The 23,914-nt window shown below is 36.0% G+C and overlaps 2 protein-coding genes and 2 pseudogenes across 2 annotated transcripts; all 4 read left to right on the forward strand.

Moving 5' to 3' along the window:
* Nucleotides 1–5,700: 5,700 nt before the first annotated feature.
* Nucleotides 5,701–6,753, forward strand: LOC145582410 (NADPH-dependent aldehyde reductase-like protein, chloroplastic pseudogene; annotated as a pseudogene).
* A 901-nt stretch (nucleotides 6,754–7,654) lies between these two features.
* Nucleotides 7,655–14,599, forward strand: LOC145581337 (putative disease resistance protein RGA1; annotated as a pseudogene).
* A 1,420-nt stretch (nucleotides 14,600–16,019) lies between these two features.
* On the forward strand, nucleotides 16,020–17,429 carry LOC145581338 (F-box protein CPR1-like). Its single transcript, XM_081638358.1, has one exon. It carries the CDS (start codon nucleotides 16,020–16,022, stop codon nucleotides 17,427–17,429), a length of 1,410 nt encoding a protein of 469 aa, XP_081494484.1.
* Nucleotides 17,430–21,837: 4,408 nt separating this feature from the next.
* Nucleotides 21,838–23,085, forward strand: LOC145581339 (F-box/kelch-repeat protein At3g23880-like). Its single transcript, XM_081638359.1, has one exon. The coding sequence runs from the start codon at nucleotides 21,838–21,840 to the stop codon at nucleotides 23,083–23,085; it is 1,248 nt and encodes a 415-aa protein (XP_081494485.1).
* Nucleotides 23,086–23,914: the final 829 nt, after the last annotated feature.

Here is a 23,914-nt window from a genome sequence, read left to right on the forward strand (position 1 = left end):
ATGACCTAGGAGAGGGCACAATTTCCAATTAACCTATAAATAGGGAGATTTCCCCCATTTTGGGGACACCTACATTTAATTATTGCATCATACCTACTTTCTCTCACATTAGAGAAAACACCTGATTTCGGAATCCAAGAAGATCTCACTTTTACCTTTTCTCCACCTTTTCCTATTCTTCAACCGATAATAACTTAATCATCGGAGGCGGAGCTCCTACCAACCAGAGTTTTCGTGTTTTGTAGGTACAAACCGCGCCGGACCAGTCTTAGAGTTGTAACTCTCCCGAGGGACCAGAAAACACCCAAAACACATTTCATATGTATAAATTATTTTTCGCTAACCCAAACTCTTTCCTAAAATCACTCATATATTTATGAGCAATAGTACTATATTATTTTATTTTACAAGTATGATTGTAAAGTGATTTCCATGAGTAAAAATAAAAAAAAATAGTAATATAACGTAGAAGTATATTTTAAATAAAAAAAAATTATCTTAAGCTGGGCAAATAGGATCCTTAGGTTTCTAAAGAAGTAAGTCCAGCTGTCTATACTCTCTGTATCAAACAGACCATAAGCTATTACAAAAATCTCATTATTACCATCAATTGCAACTACAGTGAGCATGATTCCTTTGTAATAGCCACTGAGATGTGCACCATCAATCCCTATAATGGGTCTGCAACCACCTAAGAAGCCTTTCACTTGAGCTGCAAAGGAGATGAAACATGCCTTGAACTTCTCACCATTAACCCCACTATCAGTCCAGGTGATGAGAGCATATGAGCCAGGATTTGTGGCCTTAATCATCTCAACATATTTTGGTAAGAGAGCATAAGACTGGGCAAAACCACCATGTATTTGCTCCCTGGCTAAACACTTCACTTTGTAAAACAATCTGAGCTTCACTTGGATCCTATACCTTTCCAGGTACATTCTTTGCAGTGATTCAACAAGGATCTCTGGATTTGCCTCCAGGTCTTGCATCAAATGTCTGCAGAGCCATGCTGAAGAAACCATAGGGTTCTCTTCCAGCCTCCCACAAGTTGTATGCTCCCCTTCTAGCTTCTTTATTGCCCAGCTGACTTTATCAACAAGGACTACTGCATGAATCCTCCAATTGCAGTCATTGATCAGACACTTTGCAGTATATCTATAGTTGTCAGCATAGTCAACTATCATAGCAAAGCCTTCTTGTATGCAAAAGTCTTTGAACACCTCATGAAATTGTTGTTTGTTTTCAAATATTAACCAAGGTTCAAGTTGAATTGAACCAAATGGTAAGTTAGACAAAAACTTGCCATTTTTGTAGAGCTTGTCTAACACATGAGACCCATCCAGGTCTTCAAATGTCTTCTCTGGAATATTATCAGCTAGGTCTTCCTCTTCCAGAATATACTGATCATCAAGGTTCAACTCCATATCCAAATCATCTTCAGCTTCAGAAACTACATAGTCATCATCTTCAGTATCATCAGAAGGCCATGCATCAGACTCACCATCACTCTCCTCAATAGTCACAGGTCTTTTTCTCCTAGTACTCCCTTCCCTCCCCCCTCTTTTATTTTTGCAAACCTCAAGACCATACTTATTTGCTGTGCTTCTTGGCACCCTCCATTCTTTTGGTTTAAGTCTAGTGTGCTCTTTAGGCTTACCAGCAGAACTAGATGCTGCTGAGTTTGGTTGAGGTGGTGGTGGTGGGGGTGGTGTAAGCTGCCTAGGTTGAGGTGGTGGTGGGGGGGTGGTGTTGGCTGCCTGGGTTGAGGTGGTGGTGGTGGTGGTGGTGTTGGCTGCCTGGGTTGGGGTGGTGATTTATGCATATGTGGGTTGCTTGGGGAAGCATGGTGTGTTGGTGTTGGTGGTGGAGAAGGGTGTTCTTGGGAAACATTTGGTGGTGGAGATGTAGGCTGACTTGGTTGAGTGGACTGTGAATGTTGAGTTTTTTTCTTCCTTGGAGTTACTTTTTTCCTTCTTTGATATTTTTTGGGTGCTGATGGTTCATTTTGTGAGGGTTGAGGTTGAGATGGTTCATTTTGTGAGGGTTCGGGTTGAGAATCTCCTGGAAATGATTCATCAGCTGCTACACTGTTGAATACCCTGACATATTCAACCTTATCCTCATCTGCATTCACAACAGGGACCTCTACAGCCACTGTAAATTGTTCTTGGGCCTTAAGCTCCTCCTCAGCTTCTACTGCCTATGCATTTCTCCTATTCTCTTCCTCCTTCTGCTTAATTTTGTCAGCCCTCAACTTCAAAGTTCTTGCCCAACTAGCTTCTGCAGACTGAAACACTACAGATGGTTTTTCTGTCTCTTCTATGAACACTTTTATTTCATCCTTCCCTTCATTCCACTCCCACATTTTCAACATTGCCCCATCATCAACTAACTCTAACTTACGATTAGTTCTGGGTTTACTCACAAACAAAGTGAAGTATTTAGGGAGGAAAACATTCTGCTTCACTGAATCCTCGAACATATACTCAAATAACTCCATCAAATTCGTCTTATCAGTGTCATCCACCCTAACATCAAAAGTACCACTTGGCGAACGAACTAATAACCACAATGCACTCATCCTAAAAATGAATAATAAACAACAACAATTAACATCATACTCCAAACAATTCGCATGCAACAAATCATACTTAATCTAACCTAAATTAATCAACAATTCAGACTTATTAGCAACACATCCAAACTAACATAATCATTGTAGAATACACCCTAACCCTAACTAAATTTTGCAAAAAACAACAAAATCAGAGCTCGAAAAACAAATCGATGAGAACAACATTACCTTAAGAAAGCTTATTCGAGCCCAGGTAAGAATGAGGAGCGAAATTCAGTCACGAACAACTTCCTCTCTCTCAAAACGCACCAAGCAGGTTTTGTGTCCAGACGAAAAACCCCTAATTATTGTCCTACTAGCAACATCTACCTTTGATCGAAGAAAGTTTAAAGCTTTTTGATTGATTTTTGAGGTTCAACTGTAATGGAGAAGAACAGAGAGACGCTTCAATGGAAAGAGGGAATGGGGGTCAATTTTTTCGAATCACAATTGTGATGTTTGGGGGAGTCAACCCTATTGATGGTGCCACTTTGGTGTATAAGGGCATTTTGGTAAATTACCCCAAACGGCTCACTAACGGCAGTTAGCCAAAAAGGCATTTTATGTTAATGTACCGTAATTGAGTGGTATTTGGTGTATTAGAAAGTTTTTGGTGGTATACGGTAAATTAAGCTTTAAGTCAGTGGTAAAAATAGTACTATAACGTAGAAGTATATTTTAAATAAAAAAATTTTATCTTAAAATTCAATAAACTACCCGGGCATTGCACGGGGCACAAAACTTATTAAATCAGATTCAATCCTTGTGAAAGCACACTTGTTTTATTCCAAATAAAATCCTTTATATTTTCAAAAATAGGATAGTTAACAAATTACGTAAAAGTTATCAGTAAAACTTATTCATGAATTAACAAATTACGTAAAACTTGTATAAATCATAATGACTTTAGAAATACTAATGGACCCTCCACATGATCATGAGCCTATACAAATTTACGAATGGAAGACATGTGATTGGGGTTGATTAAGAAGATGAGCCTATACAAATTTACGAATGAAAGACATGTGATTGGAGTTGGTTAGGCTCCTTAACACGTGGTCAATGTCTTCAACTCGGTAGTCTTAATAAACTTGTGGAGGAAGTAAGGCTCATTGCCGGTCATCTATACCCCTACAATATCCCTGATAAGATCTACTTTGCCACCGATACTGCGAAGAGAGGAATTCATTTCGAGACAGATTTATTCGAACCTCTATATGCTGTTTTCAATTCAATTGGTGAATATCCCACTAGTCTAAAAGGTGTCGATTTCATAGTAGCTGCGCCGATTTAATTGGGCTTGCCCCCCTCTTTAACCGAAAAAAATAGTACTGAACCGATTTTATCATTTCCTGCCTTTTCTTGCTGATGCAACATAATCATCATCATTTCCTGCTTTTTCTTACTGATGTAACATAATCATCATCATTAGAATGATTTTCTGGACTTTTCAGAAGCTATTGAAATGTTAGTCCCTAAAACAATGCATTGATTTTTTCACTTGAAAATGTTACACTTAATGATGATGAATTTGATGGTTGCACCCTTTCTTGCTAAAGTTAATATTGTTGGATTTGTTTGGATGACATAATTTGAAATTTTGCTACATAGAAACTTAGAAGCCATCATCATTTCATAATAATTAATACTTTTTGGGATGTTCAATAATTATTTGAGACCTTAGATGTATCTTACTACAAAACCAGTGTAACAAGGAATATATTGTAATTGATTTAAATAAATAAAACAAAAAAGATCAACTCCAAAATTTATTTTTAAGGGATTTGAATTGGACCGAGTGATCGATAATATTTTTTCCGATCTCAAGATTGTCCAAATAAATTATATTTGGTTCCACATGGTCTTAAGTGTTCTAATTTAATCACTCAAATAAGGAATTGTTTGGTTGGCAAGGATTCCATAGGCATTTGTATTTCATTGGAATTAAATTTCCTAAAAAAATAACTAAATCTTGTTTGGTTATTATAAAGGTAGTTGTTATAAATTATGGGAATTTTGAGTTACCTTGTTTGGTAATTTAATTCTCATGTAAATTTACATCTCCCGTGTTTTAACTTTTTATGATCAATCAAATAAACCCCTATTTTCAATTCACATGAATTCTCATCCCCCTCCCCATATGTGCAATCAAACAATACCTAAGATTATTCATTAATATTTGACTTTTATTCAAATCAATTTAAATTCATATAACAACAAAACACAAATTCTTGGTATAAGTTGACAATTATTCATGAATATTTGACTTTTATTCAAATAAATTAAAATTGATATAACAACAAAACACAATTCTTCGTATAAGTTGACAAATATGATTATAAAAAGAAAAACTCCCAAAATTCCAAAATATGTACCTAAACAAAAAGCGTAAGCACCAACCTCAAAAAACATTTCAAACTCTCTTATTTAAACTACGGCTGAGCAAAACTATCCAAAAACCCGAAAATTCGATCTGTAACCGTTCCAAAAATTCAGGGTATTCGATCCAATAACCATATAGTTCGGGTACCCATTACGATAATTTGTTATCGGGTATGATTATTGGGTATTATCTTAAATTAATGGTTACCCAATCCGATCTGATAAGCTTTTTTTTTTTTTTACTTAAATCTATTTTTTTTTTTAAATCTAAACTATTGTTTTACTTCATAATCACTTTATAACATCTAATGATTAATAATATTATTAATAATTTGGTCAAGATCATGAGGTATTATTGTTATTTAGTGGTAAATGATATCATAATAACTACATTATTAAGTTTAATAATTATCACTAGTTTTGTGCCCGTGCGATGTCCAGGTTGTTTATTGAATTTTAAGATAAATTTTTAATCCGAGATAACTCATGATCCGACTCTAATTGATATATCTACAAAGTAATAAATTACTATTAGATTGTGAAGTATATATATATATATATAAAATAATAAAAAGTTTAGCTTTATATATTAGTTATATGATTATTGGATATTTTATTAGATATCCTATAACCAATCCGAAAATCCGGATACCCAAAGTTATTAATTCGGTTAGTATCAAGAATATGAATACCCGTCTCATGCTCACCCCTAATTATACCCCCTTCTTCCTTTTCAAATTCCCAACTAACTCATTTCTCACCACACAACAACATTAATCGACAACAATGGCATCCTCATCAACCACCAGCAACACACTCCAAGACAGAGTCGCCATCGTAACCGGCGCATCCCGAGGAATAGGCAGAGCAATCGCACTCCACTTAGCCTCACTCGGCGCTAAACTCGTCATCAACTACACCTCTCAATCCTCCAAAACCCTCGCCGATCAACTCGTTTCTCAAATCAACTCCACCACCACCACAACCACCGAAACCCCCCGCGCAATCGCCGTCCAAGCCGACGTCTCCGACGAAACCCAAGTCAAAACCCTCTTCAACACCGCCGAGAAAACCTTTAACACTCAACCCCACATCGTCGTCACCTCCGCCGGCATCATCGACTCCAAATACTCCTCAATCTTCGACATTGAAGCTTCTGATTTCGACCGTATCTTCGCCGTCAACACCCGGGGGACATTCCTCTGCATCAAGGAGGCAGCCAACAGAGTCAAGCGTGGTGGTGGTGGGAGAATCGTGACGCTGTCGTCGTCGTTAGTGGGGTCTTTGAAGGAGAAGTACGGGGCTTATACGGCGTCGAAAGCGGCAGTGGAGACCATGACGAGGATATTGGCGAAGGAGTTGAAGGGGAGTGGGATTACGGTGAATGCGGTCGCACCGGGCCCGATTGCGACGGAGATGTTCTTTGAGGGGAAATCAGAGGAGATGGTTAAGAAGGTGGTTGATGAGTGTCCTTTGGGAAGGTTGGGGAAGGTTGAAGATGTGGCTCCTGTTGTTGGGTTTTTGGCTAGTGATGCTGGTGAATGGGTTAATGGTCAAGTAATTCGGGTTAATGGTGGTTATGTTTAGGGGTGTCAATTTCGACGTCTTGATCGGGTTCGGTGAGGTCGGATTTGGTCAATTTTTAGAGTTGAGTTATGTTAAATTATTATGTCCATGCGAGTCAATAAACTACATACATTGTGAAAATTAGTTGTTTGTAATCCTTCTGTAAATGAATAAAATGATATTGCAAACTAGTGAATAAACTTAGCTACTTGTCTACTTAGTACAATGAATTCGAGTTGCTTTCTGCGTTTGCGTTTGATAAAGTATCATGTATGTGACTTCTATCTCAATTAGTGTAGATTCAATCACAAAGCGGTTTAACTAGCATCTGCTATTATAGCAAACCAAAGAATAACTGGTTGGAAATGATATGGATTTGTTCTAGCAAACTTCTTGTTTGGTATCCATGTGTTTAAATGAGTGGTCTTCTGAGCCAGAAGCATAATAGAACCACCAAATAGTAGACACATTGATAAGAATACCAATCTGAAACACCAATGTTGGCTACAATCTGATTCACCTCTTCCCTAGTTCCATTTCAAATGCTAGCTATAAGGGTGGGGATCCAAGCTTGCACTGCTTTTATCAGTTTTTTTTGGGTATTCATTGCTCTTGGTGTAGTGTATTTTTTTTACCGGAAACACCAACATTATTTTATCCCTATGATTTGAGGTCTTCTATTTGGAGATTTTTAACATACAGTATTAAATCAGTTACGGCTATGTGCATATTCTATTTGGGCCATTATTATACAGGATAATCTTTAAGGGACGGAGGGAGTATATGGTTACTCCTTGTCCCGTTTCCCTCTACAGTAGTATTTAGTTGATAACCCCACTAGATCAGTGAAATCAGGAAAGAAAAAAAACAATTCGTGGACCACTGAAATTTTATGCTTTACATAATGCTAAGTATTTAACTGTGCTAATGACTGATGATGACAAATTTGACAATGTGGCACACTAGCACTACCTAATACAAGATATATAATTGGTCCGGTGTCACAAATTGATCTTATATTATTCCAATTAGCTTTTTTAATATTGAAATGATGACAATATAGCACTACCTAATCTCCTTTTGCTACAGGATTTCAACCATATGATTCAATTGCATTACTTCTTGCTTGGTTGGTGTATATCAGAGCTTACAAATCTATCATTACCATATTCATTCACATCTTTTTTCAAGGAAAAAAAAATGGATATTGTTGGCACAGTGCTATCAGTTGCTCAAACTCTGCTTACAGCGTTGCAGTGTTCAGAGCTTTAAGAGATCCTTACAGTCTTTGGCTACAAATCCCAGCTTGATGATCTCCGACGCACTGTCTCTGCTGTCAATGCTGTGCTTCTTGATGCAGAGGCCAAGCAGGATCTCTCCCATGAAGCAAAGCATATGCTTAATGAGCTCAAGGGTGCGGTCTTTGAAGCAGATGATCTGCTGGACGAGTTTGTTACTCTTGCTGAACAGAAGAAACTCTTGGAGGCTGGTGGTAGTCTCTCTAAAAAGCTGTGTCGTTTCTTTTTTGATAACCCACTAGGTATTGCTTATAAGATGTCTCAAGGGGTTAAGAAAATCAGGAAGAAACTGGATGCTATTGCTTACAGTACTCGGTTTAGCTTTAAGCTTGATCCCGAGCCTATCCGGAGGAGAAGGCCCGAGACCTGTTCTTATGTGGATGCAGATGATATCATTGGAAGAAAGGATGACTTGGAGAAGATTATTGGTATGATGCTCGATTCTAATGTCCAACGCGACGTATCTTTTCTCACGATTGTGGGAATTGGGGGGTTGGGCAAAACAGCTCTTGCTCAACTTGTGTATAACGATCCAAGGGTTACAAGTGCATTTCCTTTGAGGTTGTGGACTTGTGTCTCTGATCAAGATCAGAAGCAACTGGATATAAAAGAAATTCTTTGTAAGATTACTTCAACTACTGGTCAGCCTCACGAGCACTCCACCATGGATCAGGTACAAAAACATCTACGCGATAAACTAGCAGGCAAAAAATACTTGCTTGTTTTAGATGATGTATGGTCTGAGAAGTGTGATCAATGGCGTGCCCTGGCAGGATTCTTAATTGGAGGTCAAAGAGGAAGCTGGATTGTGGTAACAACACGTTCACAAGTGACAGCAAAATTTATAGGAGATGGTCTAAAATACGAGCTCCAAGGCTTGTCAGAGGAGAATTCTTGGTGCTTATTTGAAAGGATGGCTTTTGGATTGCAATCGTCTATGCCTCCTGATGACTTGGTCAAGATTGGGCTAGAGATTGTTAAAGGATGTGCTCGAGTTCCTCTTGCTATCAGAGTGGTAGGAAGTCTCTTATATGGTCAAGACAAGAGTAAGTGGCTATCACTTGCGCAAATACGATTAGCCAACCTCAGAGAGAGTCAGAATGACATCATGCCTATATTGAAGCTGAGTTATCATAATCTCGAGTCTCCATTGAAAAGTTGTTTCGGCTATTGTGCATTGTTTCCTAAGGATCATAAGATAAGAAAGTGGAAGCTAATAAGCCTTTGGATGGCACAAGGCTATATCGTCCCTTTGGATGAAGGTCAAAGCATTGAAGATGCTGCTGAGGAATATATTTCAATTTTATTGCAAAGATGTTTTTTTCAAGACGTAGAAAAAGATGTATATGGTGATATTGTGTTGTTTAAGATACATGATCTTATGCATGATGTTGCTCAAACAGTTACAAAACTGGAGATTTGTGCAACAGATACCTTAAGCGGCATCTTGGATGATAAATTTCGTCATCTGTCTGTATCAGAAGCAAAGTTGCAAGATGTAATTTATTTAAGTCTCATATTCGAACATTTCTTTGCGTTAGCCAGGTGCGTCAAGTTGTGAATATAGATCAGTTCTTCACGGAGGCATTATTAGCCACTTGCTTTCACCTCAGGGCATTGGATTTGTCTCATTCAAGTATCAAAACGTTGCCAGAATCAATAGGTAAACTGTTGCATTTGAGGTATTTAGATCTCTCATGGAACTACAGACTTGAAGTGCTTCCAAAGTCAATTACAAAGCTATGTAATCTACAAACCATAAACTTAAGTAATTGCTTTCAATTGAAAGAGTTGCCAAAAGATTTGAGCAGGCTGGTGAAGCTTAGGACCTTATTGACGTCGTCTAGTTGCGGCAAGATGACTTGTTTTCCCAAGGGGATGGGTAAGTTGACTGGCCTTCACAGGCTTAATGATTTTATAGTCGGTGGTGAAGGGAGTCATTCAACTACAAAACAATGGTTTGATGGACTGGAAGATCTAAAGATGATGAACAACATCAAAGGCTGTCTTGATATCTGGTTAAAGTGGCCTAAAAATGTCATTAAGATAGACGAAAACAGTGCTGAAGGACATTATCTAATGAGTAAGGAACATCTCAAGGGCCTTAAATTTCATTTCCATCACCGTGTGGTTGATGGAGATGTGGATACTGAGGAAGCAAGAAGATTAATGGAAGAGCTGCAACCACATTCGAATCTCAGGCGGTTAGAAGTATGGGGGTACCATTAGACCTGTTCAACGGGCCGGGCCGGGCCGGTCAGGGCTTTATATGAAATGGGCCGGGCCGGGCCGGGCTAAGACTAATCCAAAATGGGCTGAACTAGTCCGTGGGCCATGAAGCCTGGCCCGGCCCGGCCCATTTAAAAATGTATAAACAAGATACAACCACCAGAAAGTAAACACAATATAATTAAGAGAATTATAAAGGGCCTTTAAGGGGCCTTATAAAGGGCCTTAGCCAACAAGTTAAAAGTAGAGAACTGAGTAATGTTCTTAACAATAATTTGTTACAATAATAAATAATTAAGCATAGTTAATTGTCTTCCCAAGCATCTTGTTGCTAATAACTTTTTGACGAATCTGATTTTACTGAGTTCACAGGAGCTCTAGCCATGACTTCAAAAATGCCCCAAAGAAACAAAAAAATCTCTTGATGTCAAAGAAAGCATTTTCATGTGATCCATGCATCCCATTAATAACTGATGTTCTGTATTGCAGCTTCACAGCTTGGTTAATACTTCAAGAATGTCGTCTGACATGCATAATTCAGAACATATAGGAGTCAAAACATAACACTAACATCATGTTCTGCCATATAAAGCAGAAACAGAAGCTTTAAAATAGAGCAGAAACAGAAGCAGCTTTCACAGCCTGTGCCTTGGGATCAGCCTTCTTTACATCTGCCAGATAAATGATGTTATGATGTCAGGTATCCTTCTAGGATTTTAAACACATCCATAAGTGCAACTGGTCGGAACTGAAGAACAAAATTGAAAACTGGAAAGAGAGATTGCATGAATATATATATAGCTAATAATGTTAGCAGGATTATACAATGCATTGTACAATCAAGAGGAATTTTTCCCATCACTTACTAACTGATAAATATCGGTACTCAAATTAATGTCAGCCTAAAAAAATACAACCAAGAATTTAAAGCTTTAAAGCAGAAGCAGTATCATGTTCTGCCATATAGAGCAGAAACAGAAGCAGTAAAATATGATAACCAGAGGCAGAATATTTAATCTGAACAACATGAATTGACAGCTAACAGAAACAATAAAAAGCAATCATAATTACTAAGCAATAAAAAGCAAAAACATAAAAACAATTACCTAGTATAGAAAACTATCATCAACCTCCTCATCATCATCATCTCTATCATCAATGGCCTCATCATCATCCGAGCTAGAATCACGATCCAAATTTGAAGGGATGTTATATTCATCACGGCGCCAATCTTGAACACAAACTAGGGCTTGAACCGTTGAGGGTTTCAATGAGCTACGATTAGGAGATATAGTTTTCCCCCCTACACTAAAAGCCGACTCGGAAGCCACCGTACTAACCGGAATTGTTAGAAGATCTCGTGCCGAAAACATACATGTAACATCATAAAAGAGTTTCAAAAACTTGTGAACAACACTCAAATTTTCCCATTCATCCTCCAAAGGCACATTACTCTTGAAAGATGCATGTAATGACCCCAAATGAATAAAAACATCTTTGTAGTAAAGCACATTATCAAGCATCATATATGTAGAGTTCCAACGAACTTGCATGTCCATACGAAGTTTCCTCTTAGCCTCTAAATGAAAATGCTTTTGAGCGGTATCATAAAAGTCCTTGCTTCTAGAAGATGATCTTGTAACAAATTTTACCAAGTTTCTAATCTTATCTAATATTTTCTCAATACAAGATAGACCGGATTGGACAATAAGATTGATGATATGAGCACAACATCTTATATGAAAAAAACAACCACCACTAACCAACATACCCCTTGACCCAAGACGATTTTTCATGTGCTTAATCATCACATCATTATAACTTGCATTGTCAACCGTTAAGCTAAGCACTTTGTCATCTAAATGCCATTGATTAAGAAACATAAAAATCTCTTCGGAGATGCTTTGTCCATCAAAAGGGGGTGACAATGATGTGAACTTAATAATCCTTTTATGAAGTTTCCAATCATGATCAATAAAATGGGCAGTTATGCAAATGTAATGTTGCCAAGTATGTGATGATTTCCAATTATCAGTTGTCAAACATATTCGTCCGGGTGCATTCCTCAAAATTTTTTTAATTTTCTCTCTATAAGAGGCATACAAAGAAAAAAGGTCTCTAGTTAAAGTTGCTCGACTAAATGGTTTAAATTTAGAATTAGCCTTTAACATCATCCGCCTAAAACCTTTTTCTTCTACGGTCGAAAAAGAATGAGAACCTTCAACAACATATAATAAAATCTCTTTTCTTAATTCACTCATATCAAAAACAAATTCTTCATCATCCTCAACCGCCTCACCGAGTGGAAGTCCCTTAGTTCGTTTTTTACACACATCAAGCAAATGACGTATCAAATGAGATGTGCCACTATTATTGTGGGCAATTAACTCCAATTTACAATGCTTACAAATAGCGATTCTCTCACCTTTTGCATTCGTTTCTTCCGTCATTTCTCGCCAAACTTTAGATTTCCTACTCCTTTTACGCTTACGGGCGGCATTAGATTCATCAACCTCATCATCTACCGGCATTGACATTGTAGTTGCTTCACTTTCCATGGTTAAAAAAACTACAAAAGTAGGTAATTAATAATTATTAACCCACTGCCATTATTATTAACATGAAAACTAAAATTGTATAACATTAATCAATTACCACAACTAACAGTAATTCCTTGTTGTCAAAAAAAAAAAAAAAAAAAAAAAAAAAAAAAAAAAAAAAAAACTAACAGTAATTCCTGACAAATTATTACTCCAATGTTACAGATCAAATCCCAATAGCAATTATTACTCCAAATACATTACAAAAACAAAATGGGGGTAGCAAAATTTAATCGAAACCCGATATTACATATTAAACACAGCTCCTAATTTCAAACTAAACTAAATTGACAAAATTAGCAATAGAAGAAACATACGAATTGCATAGGAAACTACATTAATCTTCTCATTAATAATGAAAATCACAAAAACATACAAATTCCAGATGAGACAAATCAAAATAATTGAAAAAATAAATTAAAATGTACTACTTGAATATGATCGAGAATAATTGAGCGAAATCGAACAACATACCTTGGTAATTAAAATGATATGACGAAATCAAGAAGGTGATAAAATGAAGATTTAGAATTTGGGAATTTTTTTAGGGTTCATCATTTGGGGGAAATAGGGGATTTTGAAAGGGAATTTTTTTTGTTTTTTTGAAACTGACGTTAGAAAGGAGGAAATTTCTTTGGAAATTTGTTTTTTTATTTTAGTACTAGTAATTATAGACCCTATAAGAATTAAAAAAAAAAACCCTATAAGAGTCCAGCCAAAAAATTATAAACCCTATAAGAGCCCAGCCCAGCCCTGTAAGGATCCATGGTTAGCTGACCCTATAAGAACCCGGCCTGTTTAATTATTGGACGGGCCTGGCCCGTTTATAATTGGGCTGGGTCAGGGCTTTTGATGGACCCTCTGTCCATTGAACAGCTCTAGGTACCATGGTGTGAGAATGCCAGGTTGGGCAACGCTTCTCTCAAATCTTGTACATATTCTTCTTTGCTTTTGCGAGGAGCTGGAGTACCTGCCATGTCTGGGAAACTTGCGACATCTCAAATTCCTCAGTCTTAAGAGTTTGCCTAAGTTGGAGTACATAAAACTTAGCTCATCAGTTTTCAGTTCCACGCCTGGATCAGATTGTGCTCAAGGAGTGTTAATCTTCCCTTCCTTGGAATGCCTTGAGCTGTTTCATTTGCCGAAGTTGAAAGGATGGAAAGATGATCTTGTTCTCCTTGAAGATAACAAAAACATGCAATTATGTCTCTCTGAACTGAGAATAGTGAATTGCCCAGAGTTGACATGTATTCCGTTGTGTCTCAAGGTGGAGGAACTACGGTTAGATAACTTCAATAAAAGACTGAAAATATTTGATCCTGAAAATTCGAGTAAAAGTAGTACATTAAGGAACGTGTATATAGACAATTTGGTATGGTTAAATTCTCAGTCCATGGTGGCTTTTGAGAGTCTTGAAAGGTTAACAATTGAGGGGGAGCTGGAGAGCTTGGAAGAAGTAGAGGAGGTGTTTCGCAACTGCTCGTTTTCTCTGGAAAACTTGGGATTTTATAATTGTGACAAACTAAGGAGTATTTCTGGAGGATTAAAGCATCTCAATGCCTTAAAGGCATTACGGATATGGAATTGTCCTAATGTGAGGCTATCAGAGGATGGCAGGCCATGGCAATACCTTCATCACTCTCTCCTCACTTTGTCATTTATTAGTCTTCCACAGCTAGTGAGTGCCTGATTGGATGCAATCCTTGGCTGCCCTCGAATACCTTTTTATTAAAGATTGCAAAAGACTCGAATCAATTCCGATATGGATGCCCAAGCTCACCTCACTGAAAGAACTTATGCTCTTGGAATGTTCAGAAAGCCTGGAGAGTAGATGTCAAAAAGATCCCCCCGGGGAGGATTGGCCTTACATTAAACACATCCCCATCATCAAATTCCAAGAGGATCATTGACGACTTATTTCTGCAGCTTCTCTATAATCATTGTTCCATTACCAGGCATGAGAACAAGCAAATTCTGTTCGCTGCAATACAATTGACATCATATTTCCTATGTTCCACAATACAATATTTTCAAGCATTCTCATTTTATACAATAACTCACAGCATTGCTGCTCTTTCTAGATGAGTCTAGTGCTGATTTGTAATAAGTTTTCACAGTTTGGAGTTATATGATCATTTCAATTAGAATTGCCCTGGTTTAAATTGATTTTATCTCTTAGGCTCTTTGCTAACAGTAATTCTGCTTTAAATGGTGTGCTAACTATTTTTGTTACATATTTTGAGTAAAAATCAAGGTTGAAATCCTACAATTGAAATTCCATCATAACAAACATGGTTTGCAGATGAGGTTTCTAAAGTAAAAGGTAAGAACAATCTTTAATTCTTTCGGCTATTGTGGTTGAGCCTACAACATTGGTCAAGAATCATGGGGTTAGTATTGTTGAACTAGCAGTGTGATCGTGTGAAGGCATATCCGCTTATGTGATACTGATACATTGGCTTTTTTGTTGTTGATTCTAGGCACAGGGGTTTGGAGGAAACCTGGATATAAAATTGCAGAAGGCGATTATTTTAGCTATGACTTCTATTGTAGGGGGCATCTTGTAGTTTTTCTTTTCTTTCTATTTGCTTCAAAATTTGATGCTTCAGGTACTAATATGATTCATAGTGGCTAGAAAATTAATGGTGCATCAAAATAGCAACCTCTGTAGTGCTGTGTGAATACAAAGTGCAATAATGTAGATAATTTGCAATGTTATTTTTATGGCTTGCTTTTACAAGGGAGGTGAGAACTTAAATTTTTAATAGGAATGTGTTGTTATCCTTGTAATGTTGTTTTGGGGAGGAACAAGCGAAGAACTAAGAAGAAAATGTGTACAGTATCTATACCTATGATAAATCTTAACCTACCATATATAGGAAATTTATTAGTCCTAATATATATTAGGACTAATTACCTAATTAGGGCCTGTCCATATTTACTGAACTGAACTGAACTGATTGAAGTTGAACTGAACTGAACTGATTGGAACTGAACTGAACTGAATTGAGCTGAAATGAATATTTTATGTGAGAGGGAAATTAAGAGCTGAACTGAACTGAACTGAACTGATTGGAGCTGAACTGAACTGAACTGAAATTAAGTAAATGTGAACAGGCCTTTAGTCCTAATATATAGGAAATTTATTAGTCCTGATATATAGGAAATTTATTAGTCTAGTTTTAGTCCACTTATAAATACAAATACGCTGTAGTTTTGTCTTGAGTGATTTCAAACAAAGCATTTCTTAGAGTCCAACTGTAGTGTTGCCGCCAAAACTACCACCATTTCCTCTCTCCAGCATAATCGGCCGCCGCAAAACCCAACTCCATGTCTTCTCCGTCACGTAAGAAGCTGAAAAGCACCACCGAAGACGCCGACGAAGAAACTCCGATGCACATCATATCGAGCGAAACCCAGAACTCTGAAACCCAGAACAGAGGAACCCAGAACTCTGAGACACAGAACAATGAAACCCAGAACAGAGAAACCCAGAACAATGAAACCCAGAAGCTGAAAAACACCGCCGACGAAGAAGACTTAATCGTCGCCGCAAAAACCCAGTTTTCAGACATTCCAGAAGACATCATACTCAGTGAAATCCTCCCAAGATTACCCGCCAAAACCCTAGTCCGATTCAAAAGCGTTTCTCGTGAATGGAATGCAATCATCTCAAGTACCCAATTCGCCGAAACCCATCTTACGCACTTATCTTCGAGGTCTGTTCTTACCCTTGACTATTCTAGCAACTTTGAGGCTCTTGATTATGGAGATTTCAATCTTGATTATGAAGATTTCAATCTTGATTTCAGCAGATTTGGCCGTAATACTCATTTAATTGCTTCCGATAAATCTAAATATGCACCTTTCAATTGGTTGGTTGATTCTTGTAACGGTTTAGCTTTGTTGGTTCCTCATGCTTATTTTAATTCTGATTTTAGTTTTGTGGTTTATAATCCTGTTCTTGGTCAAGACCCTAATGCTTTTATTGGGATTCAACGTCCTCAAGGATTTCATCTTCGTGCTTATCAATTGTCATATGATAACCATAGTTTTGGGTTTGGTTATGTTTCATCTCATAAGGATTACTACATTGTTGTCATTGAGTTTCCTAGGTGCTTAACTCGTCCTGAAGTAGTTGCCTTTGTATACTCGTTTAAAACCCGAGAATGGACAATAAAGGAAACACCGCGAAAAGATCAGAAAAATAGGCTGGTATTGCAAGATCACTTGATTAAAAGAATTGGAATTCTGGTGAATGAAACTTTGCATTGGGGTGTTGCAGTAGGAGAGTACAAATGTATTGTTGCCTTTGATTTGGCTAGTCAGGGGGAGTTTACAAGGATGGAACTGCCTTATGATGATTTTGGGAAAGGTGTATTATTTGCTTTTAGTTTGTGCTGTTTGAATGATTGCTTGTGTGCTTGGGGAAGATCTGATCGAATAGAAGAAGTAGAGATGTGGATGATGAAAGAATATGGAGTGCAGGAATCATGGACCAAGTTGTTTACTTATAGATCGGTTGGTAATTATTGTCGCAATTTTTTTGGATTGACCAATTCTGGAAGGGTTTTGGTTTTCTACTCTAGGCATGGGCATGAGCTAATGCTTGCTGACTTCAGTCGCGATCCTCCAGAAACTTTTTTGGTTCCTAATTTTGTGGACAAAGTGTATGTAGTGGATTATGTTCAAAGCCTTGTGTCACCTCTTGCTGTAACTGGAAGGGAAGAAGATGTGTGACGGTGTTGATACATACATTGTGAAAACGGCAGATGGAAGTCTTTGCTGAGAAGCTTAGTTACTTGGGTTGGATACATACATTGCGGAAGTTAGCTGCTTGTGTTGGTACATACATTGTGAAAAATAGTTGTTCATAGACATACATTGTGAAAAATAGTTGTTCATAGACATACATTGTGAAAAATAGTTGTTCATAGACATACATTGTGAAAATTAGTTGCTCCTGTAGGTACATACATAGTGAAAATCAGTTGCTCGTGTAGATAGCTAGATACATACATTGTGGAAATTAGTTGCTTGTGTTGATACATACATTTGTCATTCTGTTGTTATCCCTTTGTGATTCTGCACATCAGTGAATTTTGCTATCCTGAGATGGTAATGAATATGAGTTCTGTTCTTGGTTTGATAAATATTTTGCGTCTCTTCTATCTCATTTATTGTAGATTTGATCACAAATTGGTTCAACTACCATTTGTATTGTAGTATAATCAAAGAATAATACTCTTGTTTAAATGTTTTCTTGAATTTAAATATTCTTGGGTATATTTGGTACTAAACATGAAATTCTGATCGGGTGGTCTTCTGGAGTGCAACCACGTAGCTGTTATGTTACTAAGGTAACAAATGTCAAAGCCACATTGTTTTGTAATTGATGTAATTACTGATTTCCTACATTAGTATTTGTCTGCATGAAGTGTTGCAGACTGTTGTGTTGTGGACTAAGAATATGATCAGTATTCTACAGTAATGAAACCAGGGTTATGTAGTGGTAGGTCATTTACTGCATTAAGTAGAGCAATGTGAGTATTTGTTAGAAACCTTGTTCTGAATTACGGAGTATTAATTTGGTTTCATTTTTCATTTCACATCTTGCCATGGATCATGGGGTTTATTATTATTTGTGTGTACATATTATATCTTGATTTCGACGTTTATATTGTCAAAGTGCTTTAATCAGGTTGGATTCCCTTAGACATTTCTTTGATTGAATGAATGAATCGTTTTATAAGTATCTACTGCTTGAATAAAAGAATATTTTTTTTTTTTTTGAAATCGAATAAAAGAATATCAGGGGGTGCCTTCACTTGCAAACAAAGGAGGACAATATTAGAAATGCACTCGTTTAACTCTTACACCCTTTAATTATTGATTTCATTTCAGCTGATCTTGTACACAGTTGCAAGTTCGACTTGTGACCATAACTATGTGTTTTGTCATGTACGAAATCCTATATTGTGTACTGATATTGGTTGATTTGTATGTTATTATCTTTTTCATAGATGTGATCATTTCTATTTTGGTTTACATGTTTTCAATCTTCGATTTTCCAAATTGCATCATATATGTTGGATAATATCAACCCCGGAAGCTTTCCTACACTGTGCATTCATCATGATTTCCAAAGTATTTTTCAGGTTCATTCAACTATGATCAGTTCATGGAACGGACTACTTTGCCTTGATTGATCTGAATCGCCAATTTTCTGACTCTAGAGACCAATTTGGAGGCTGCCTACTCTGTGGCTTTGGGTATTCGTCGTCCAATTCTAGGTCTTGATTAATAAATAGCTTGATTAATATGTATTCTTTGTGGTTTAAATAGTGGAAATTTAATTTGATGGCTAAATTCAAAGTGAAGTTCCCTGTTTTTTTTTTTTTTTTTTTTTTTTTTTTTTTTTTTTTTTTTTTGTGTGTGTGTGTTTGAGGAAAAGTTCTCTGATCTTAAAATGCAAGAATTTGTGTTATATGGGTGGATGTGTGTTTATATAGTGTACCATTTGTTACGCTTAGAGCAACTCCAATAGGAACTTGCTTGCAATTTTCAAAAGTTTCTAGCTAGTAGCTTGACTATTGGAGCTAAAAGTACAATTAGTTTGGCTAATTTGCTTGAGAAAAAAGTGTACAAAATTTTTGGAGATTAATATATTAAAATAATTAAATTTATAAGGCTAATTGAGAAAGTCAAGCTTATTTAATTAGCAAGTTATTAATAGCTAACCATTAAGGCACAAAATGGCTACAAGGAGAGTTAGTTTGAAATTATATTTTCCATGACAAGCTAATTTAACAATTAGCTTACCACTGGAATTGCTTCGCTCCGCTAGAACTACCTAATTTAACAATTTAATCAACAAGCTAATAGCTAACCATTATGTATGTTGTATCTTGTGTAACTACTTGCTCCGCTCCATTAGAAGTACCCAATTGAAGAATTAATGATTATATTCGGAGTAATTGCTAGTTGCTAAGACAATTCATATTTCATGTGTATTTCCTCAAAAAAAAAAAAAAAAAAAATGTATTCTTTTAGTGTTACTCTCACTACTCTGTAGTATTAAGATAATAAGATTGTACGAAGTATTAAGAAACGTCAATAATTTCCTTGTTGATTAGAAAATTTGACTCAATATGTATTTATTTTTTTAACCAAAATATCCTCTCAATTCCCTTCTTTTAATCCCTTTTTCCTTTCAAATAATAAAAAAATCAAACCATTTACAGTAAACCAGCTACCTGTTCAAATACATTTGCCATGCATCATTGATAAATGATACGAGTAATTGTTTTCCTCTTTTCCTATAAAAAAAATAAATAAATAAACTCGAGTATTAATATGATTCAGAGTAGCCATGAAAATAAATCTTGTAATTTTTCTTTTCTTTTTGATTGCTTCAAAATTTGATGACTCGAGTACTAATATGATTCATAGTGGTATGTGAATGGGTCGGGTACTAATATGATTCATAGTGGTATGTGAATGAGTCGGGTACTAATATGATTTAGAGTGGCCATGAAAATTAATTTGATGACACGGGTACTAATATGATTCATAGTACTCGAGTACTAATTTGATGACTCGGGTACTAATATGATTCATAGTACTTTGATAGTGGCTAGAAAATTAATGCTGCATCAAAATAGCAACCTCTGCAGTGCTATGTGAATATAAAGTAGTGTAATGATGCAGATAATTTGCAATGTTGTTTTTATGGCTTGCTTTTAAGGGAGGAGTTGGATTATATAAATGAGAACTTAAATTTAATAGGAAATGTGTTGTTATCCTTATAAATTTTGTAGATGTTTTCTAGAAGTTCGTATGCCTTATAGCTTCATTGGAGCACATTTAGGCCCTGTTCTTTTGAGCTTTTGGGCAGAGCAAAGAAGAGCAGTGCAGATTTAAATTTCAGCAGAATAGAGCAGATTTCAAGAGAGCCGAGCAGAGCAGATTTCAACATTATTATTAATACTATTATTAATGTTATTATTATTACTATTATTATTAATACTATTATTATTATCTCAAAAACAAAAGTCATACAATCTACAATAAATTAGTGGGAAGCCGAGATACAATTTGGGCCCCCACTCCTCTATCTACAATAAAGTCATACTATTATTAATGTTATTATTATTAATGTTGTTGTTATTATTATTACTATTACTATTACTATTACTAAGTGCATATACCATTGATTTAGGTGAGTGAAAACATAAATATATGTATACCATATTTAACATATGTTAATAGTCGAAAGATAAAAGACAACGGTTTACTTATATTTATTTCACAAAAATTTTAAAATAAAATAATTTAATGAGTAAAAATGATTTTACTTATAAATTTATCTTAATCATATATTTATACCCTAAATATAATAATGATATATAAAGTACTACTTGAAAACAACCTCTTTTTTTTAATTCTTAAATTGTATGGAAAGATTTGAAAAATAATTCAACTCAATGAACTAACAATCCATACCCACATACATATAATGTTTCTACACATTGTGATTCTAATATCAAATGTTTATAAAAGAAATTATTATTAATTGTTATTATTATTATTTATTTTTTTGAAAGAATTGTTATAATTATTAGAAATTATCAATTAATAATATTACTAAATATTAATTCTTAATAATTTGAATTATTAAATATTAATAATGATAACTATTATTATTATTAATTATTATTATGATTAATAAATATTAATTATCATTGATATTAATAATTATTAAAATTATTTTATTAATAATTATTATAATAAATTATTATCATCAATACAATATTAATTATTATTATTATTGAATATTAATTATCATTATTGTTATTATTAATTATTATTTGAAAATAGAGTAGAGTAGAGCATTTGTTATTGATAAGGATCGAACCTCTCACCCGGACATCTTCCTCTAAGTGGATAATTAATTACTCCGTAGTCATTAGGCTGTATCGACTATCGAGTATTCCACAGTAGAAAAAAAAAATGAAAAAGTCGCTTATTATAAATACACCTTCGTACTCTTGAGTCACTTCTTCAGTGATTTCAAACAAAAGTGTTGCCGCCAAAACCACCACCATTTCCTCTCTCCGCCATTATCGCCGCCGGAAACCCCAACTCCATGTCTTCACCGCCGCAATCGCCGCCGCAAAATCCCACCTCCATGTCTTCTCCGCCGCAGAAACCCGCCGCAAAAACCCAGTTTTCAGACATTCCAGAGGACATCATACTCTGTGAAATCCTCCCAAGACTTCCCGTCAAATCTCTTTTCCGATTCAAATCGGTCTCTACAGAATGGAGGTCGGTCATCTCAACTCCCCAATTCGCCAAAACCCATTTTACCCACTTATCTTCTCTCTCCTCGAGGTCTGTTCTTACCCTTGACTATTCTAGCAACTTTGAGGCTCTTGATTATGGAGATTTCAATCTTGTTTTCAGCAGATTTGGCCGTAATACTCGTATAATTGCTTCCGATAATCTTGATTTCAGCAAACCTAATAATTCACCTTTCAATTCTTTGGTTGATTCTTGTAAGGGTTTAGCTTTGTTGGTTCCTGATTATTGTTTTAATTCTGATTTTCGTTTTGTGGTTTATAATCCTGTTCTTGGTCATCATGCTTTTATTGAGATTCAACATCCTCAAGGACTTCATGTTCCTAATGAACAATTGACATATGAAAACCTTAGTTTTGGGTTTGGTTATGTTTCATCTCATAAGGATTACTACGTTGTTGCCATTAAGTTTCCTCAGTGCTTAACTCGTCCCGAGTTAGTTGCCTTTGTATACTCGCTTAAAACCCAAGAATGGAAAACTAAAGAAACACCGCGAAAAGATCAGGAAAATAGGCTGGTTCTGCAAGATTACTGGGTTAATAGAATTGGAGTACTGCTGAAAGAAACTTTGCATTGGGGTATTGCAATAGGAGAGGATAAATGTATTCTTGTCTTTGATTTGGCTAGTCAGGGGGAGTTTACAAAGATGGAATTGCCTCATGCCGATTTTGGGGAAGGTGTAAATTTTGCTTTTAGTTTGTGCTGTTTGAATGATTGCTTGTGTGCTTGGGGAATTTATGAGGATGGAGAAGTAGTAGAGATGTGCATGATGAAAGAATATGGAGTGCAGGAATCATGGACCAAGTTGTTTCATCAAAGATTGGATGATTATTATTGTCGCGATTTTTTTGGATTTACCAAGTCTGAAAGGGTTTTGGTTTTCAAGTCTAGGGATGAGCTAATGCTTGCTGACTTCAGTTGCGATCCTCCAGAAACTCTTTTGGTTCCTAATTTTGAGGACAAAGTGTGTGCAGTGGATTATGTTCAAAGCCTTGTGTCACCTCTTGCTGTAACTGGAAGGGAAGAGGATGGATGACAGTGTTGATACATACATTGTGAAAGCAGCAGATGGAACTCTTTGCTGAGAAGCTTAGTTACTTGGGTTGGATACATACATGCGGAAGTTAGCTGCTTGTGTTGGTACATACATTGTGAAAATTAGTTGTTCATAGACATACATTGTGAAAATTAGTTGCTACTGTAGGTACATACATTGCGAAAATCAGTTGCTCTTGTAGAGATACATACATCGTGATATATAGTAGCTGGTGTTGATACATACATTTGTCATTCTGTTGTTATACCTTTCTAAGTCTCTTAGGATGTGGTACTGCAAATCAGTGAATAAACTTTAGCTGATTGTCTCTCGAATTATAAGACAGTTTAGCTGAATTTTGCTATCCTGAGCTGGCAATGTATATGGATTGTGTTCTTGGTTTGATAAATATTTTGTGAATCTTCCATCTCTTTTATTGTAGATTTGATCACAAAGTGGTTCAACTACCATTTGTTATTGTAGCAAAATCAAAGGATAATCTTGTTTGAAATGTTATCTTGAATTTCAATATTCTTGTAAACAATAAATTCTGGTCAGGTGGTCTTCTGGAGTGCAACTATGAAGCTGTTATGTTACTAAGGTAACACATGTCAAAGCTACATTGTTTTGTAATTGATGTAATTACTGGTTTCCTACATCAGTATTTGGCTGCATGAAGTGTTGCAGACTGTTGTGTTGTGGACTAAGAATATGATCAGTACTCTTCACTTCTTCAGTAGTGAAACCAGGGTTAAGTAGTGATAGGTCATTTACTGCATTAAGTAGAGCAATGCGAGCATTTGTTAGAAACCTTGTTCTGATTTATCAA

The sequence above is a fragment of the Chenopodium album genome, chromosome 15 (genome assembly GCF_948465745.1).
Source record: "Chenopodium album chromosome 15, dcCheAlbu1.1, whole genome shotgun sequence".
NCBI classification, from domain to species: domain Eukaryota; kingdom Viridiplantae; phylum Streptophyta; class Magnoliopsida; order Caryophyllales; family Amaranthaceae; genus Chenopodium; species Chenopodium album.

What these genes read in the sequence shown, in the direction of transcription:
- LOC145581338 (XM_081638358.1), top strand. Translation starts at nt 16,020, where the DNA reads ATGTCTTCTCCGTCACGTAAGAAGCTGAAAAGCACCACCGAAGACGCC.
- LOC145581339 (XM_081638359.1), top strand. Translation starts at nt 21,838, where the DNA reads ATGTCTTCACCGCCGCAATCGCCGCCGCAAAATCCCACCTCCATGTCT.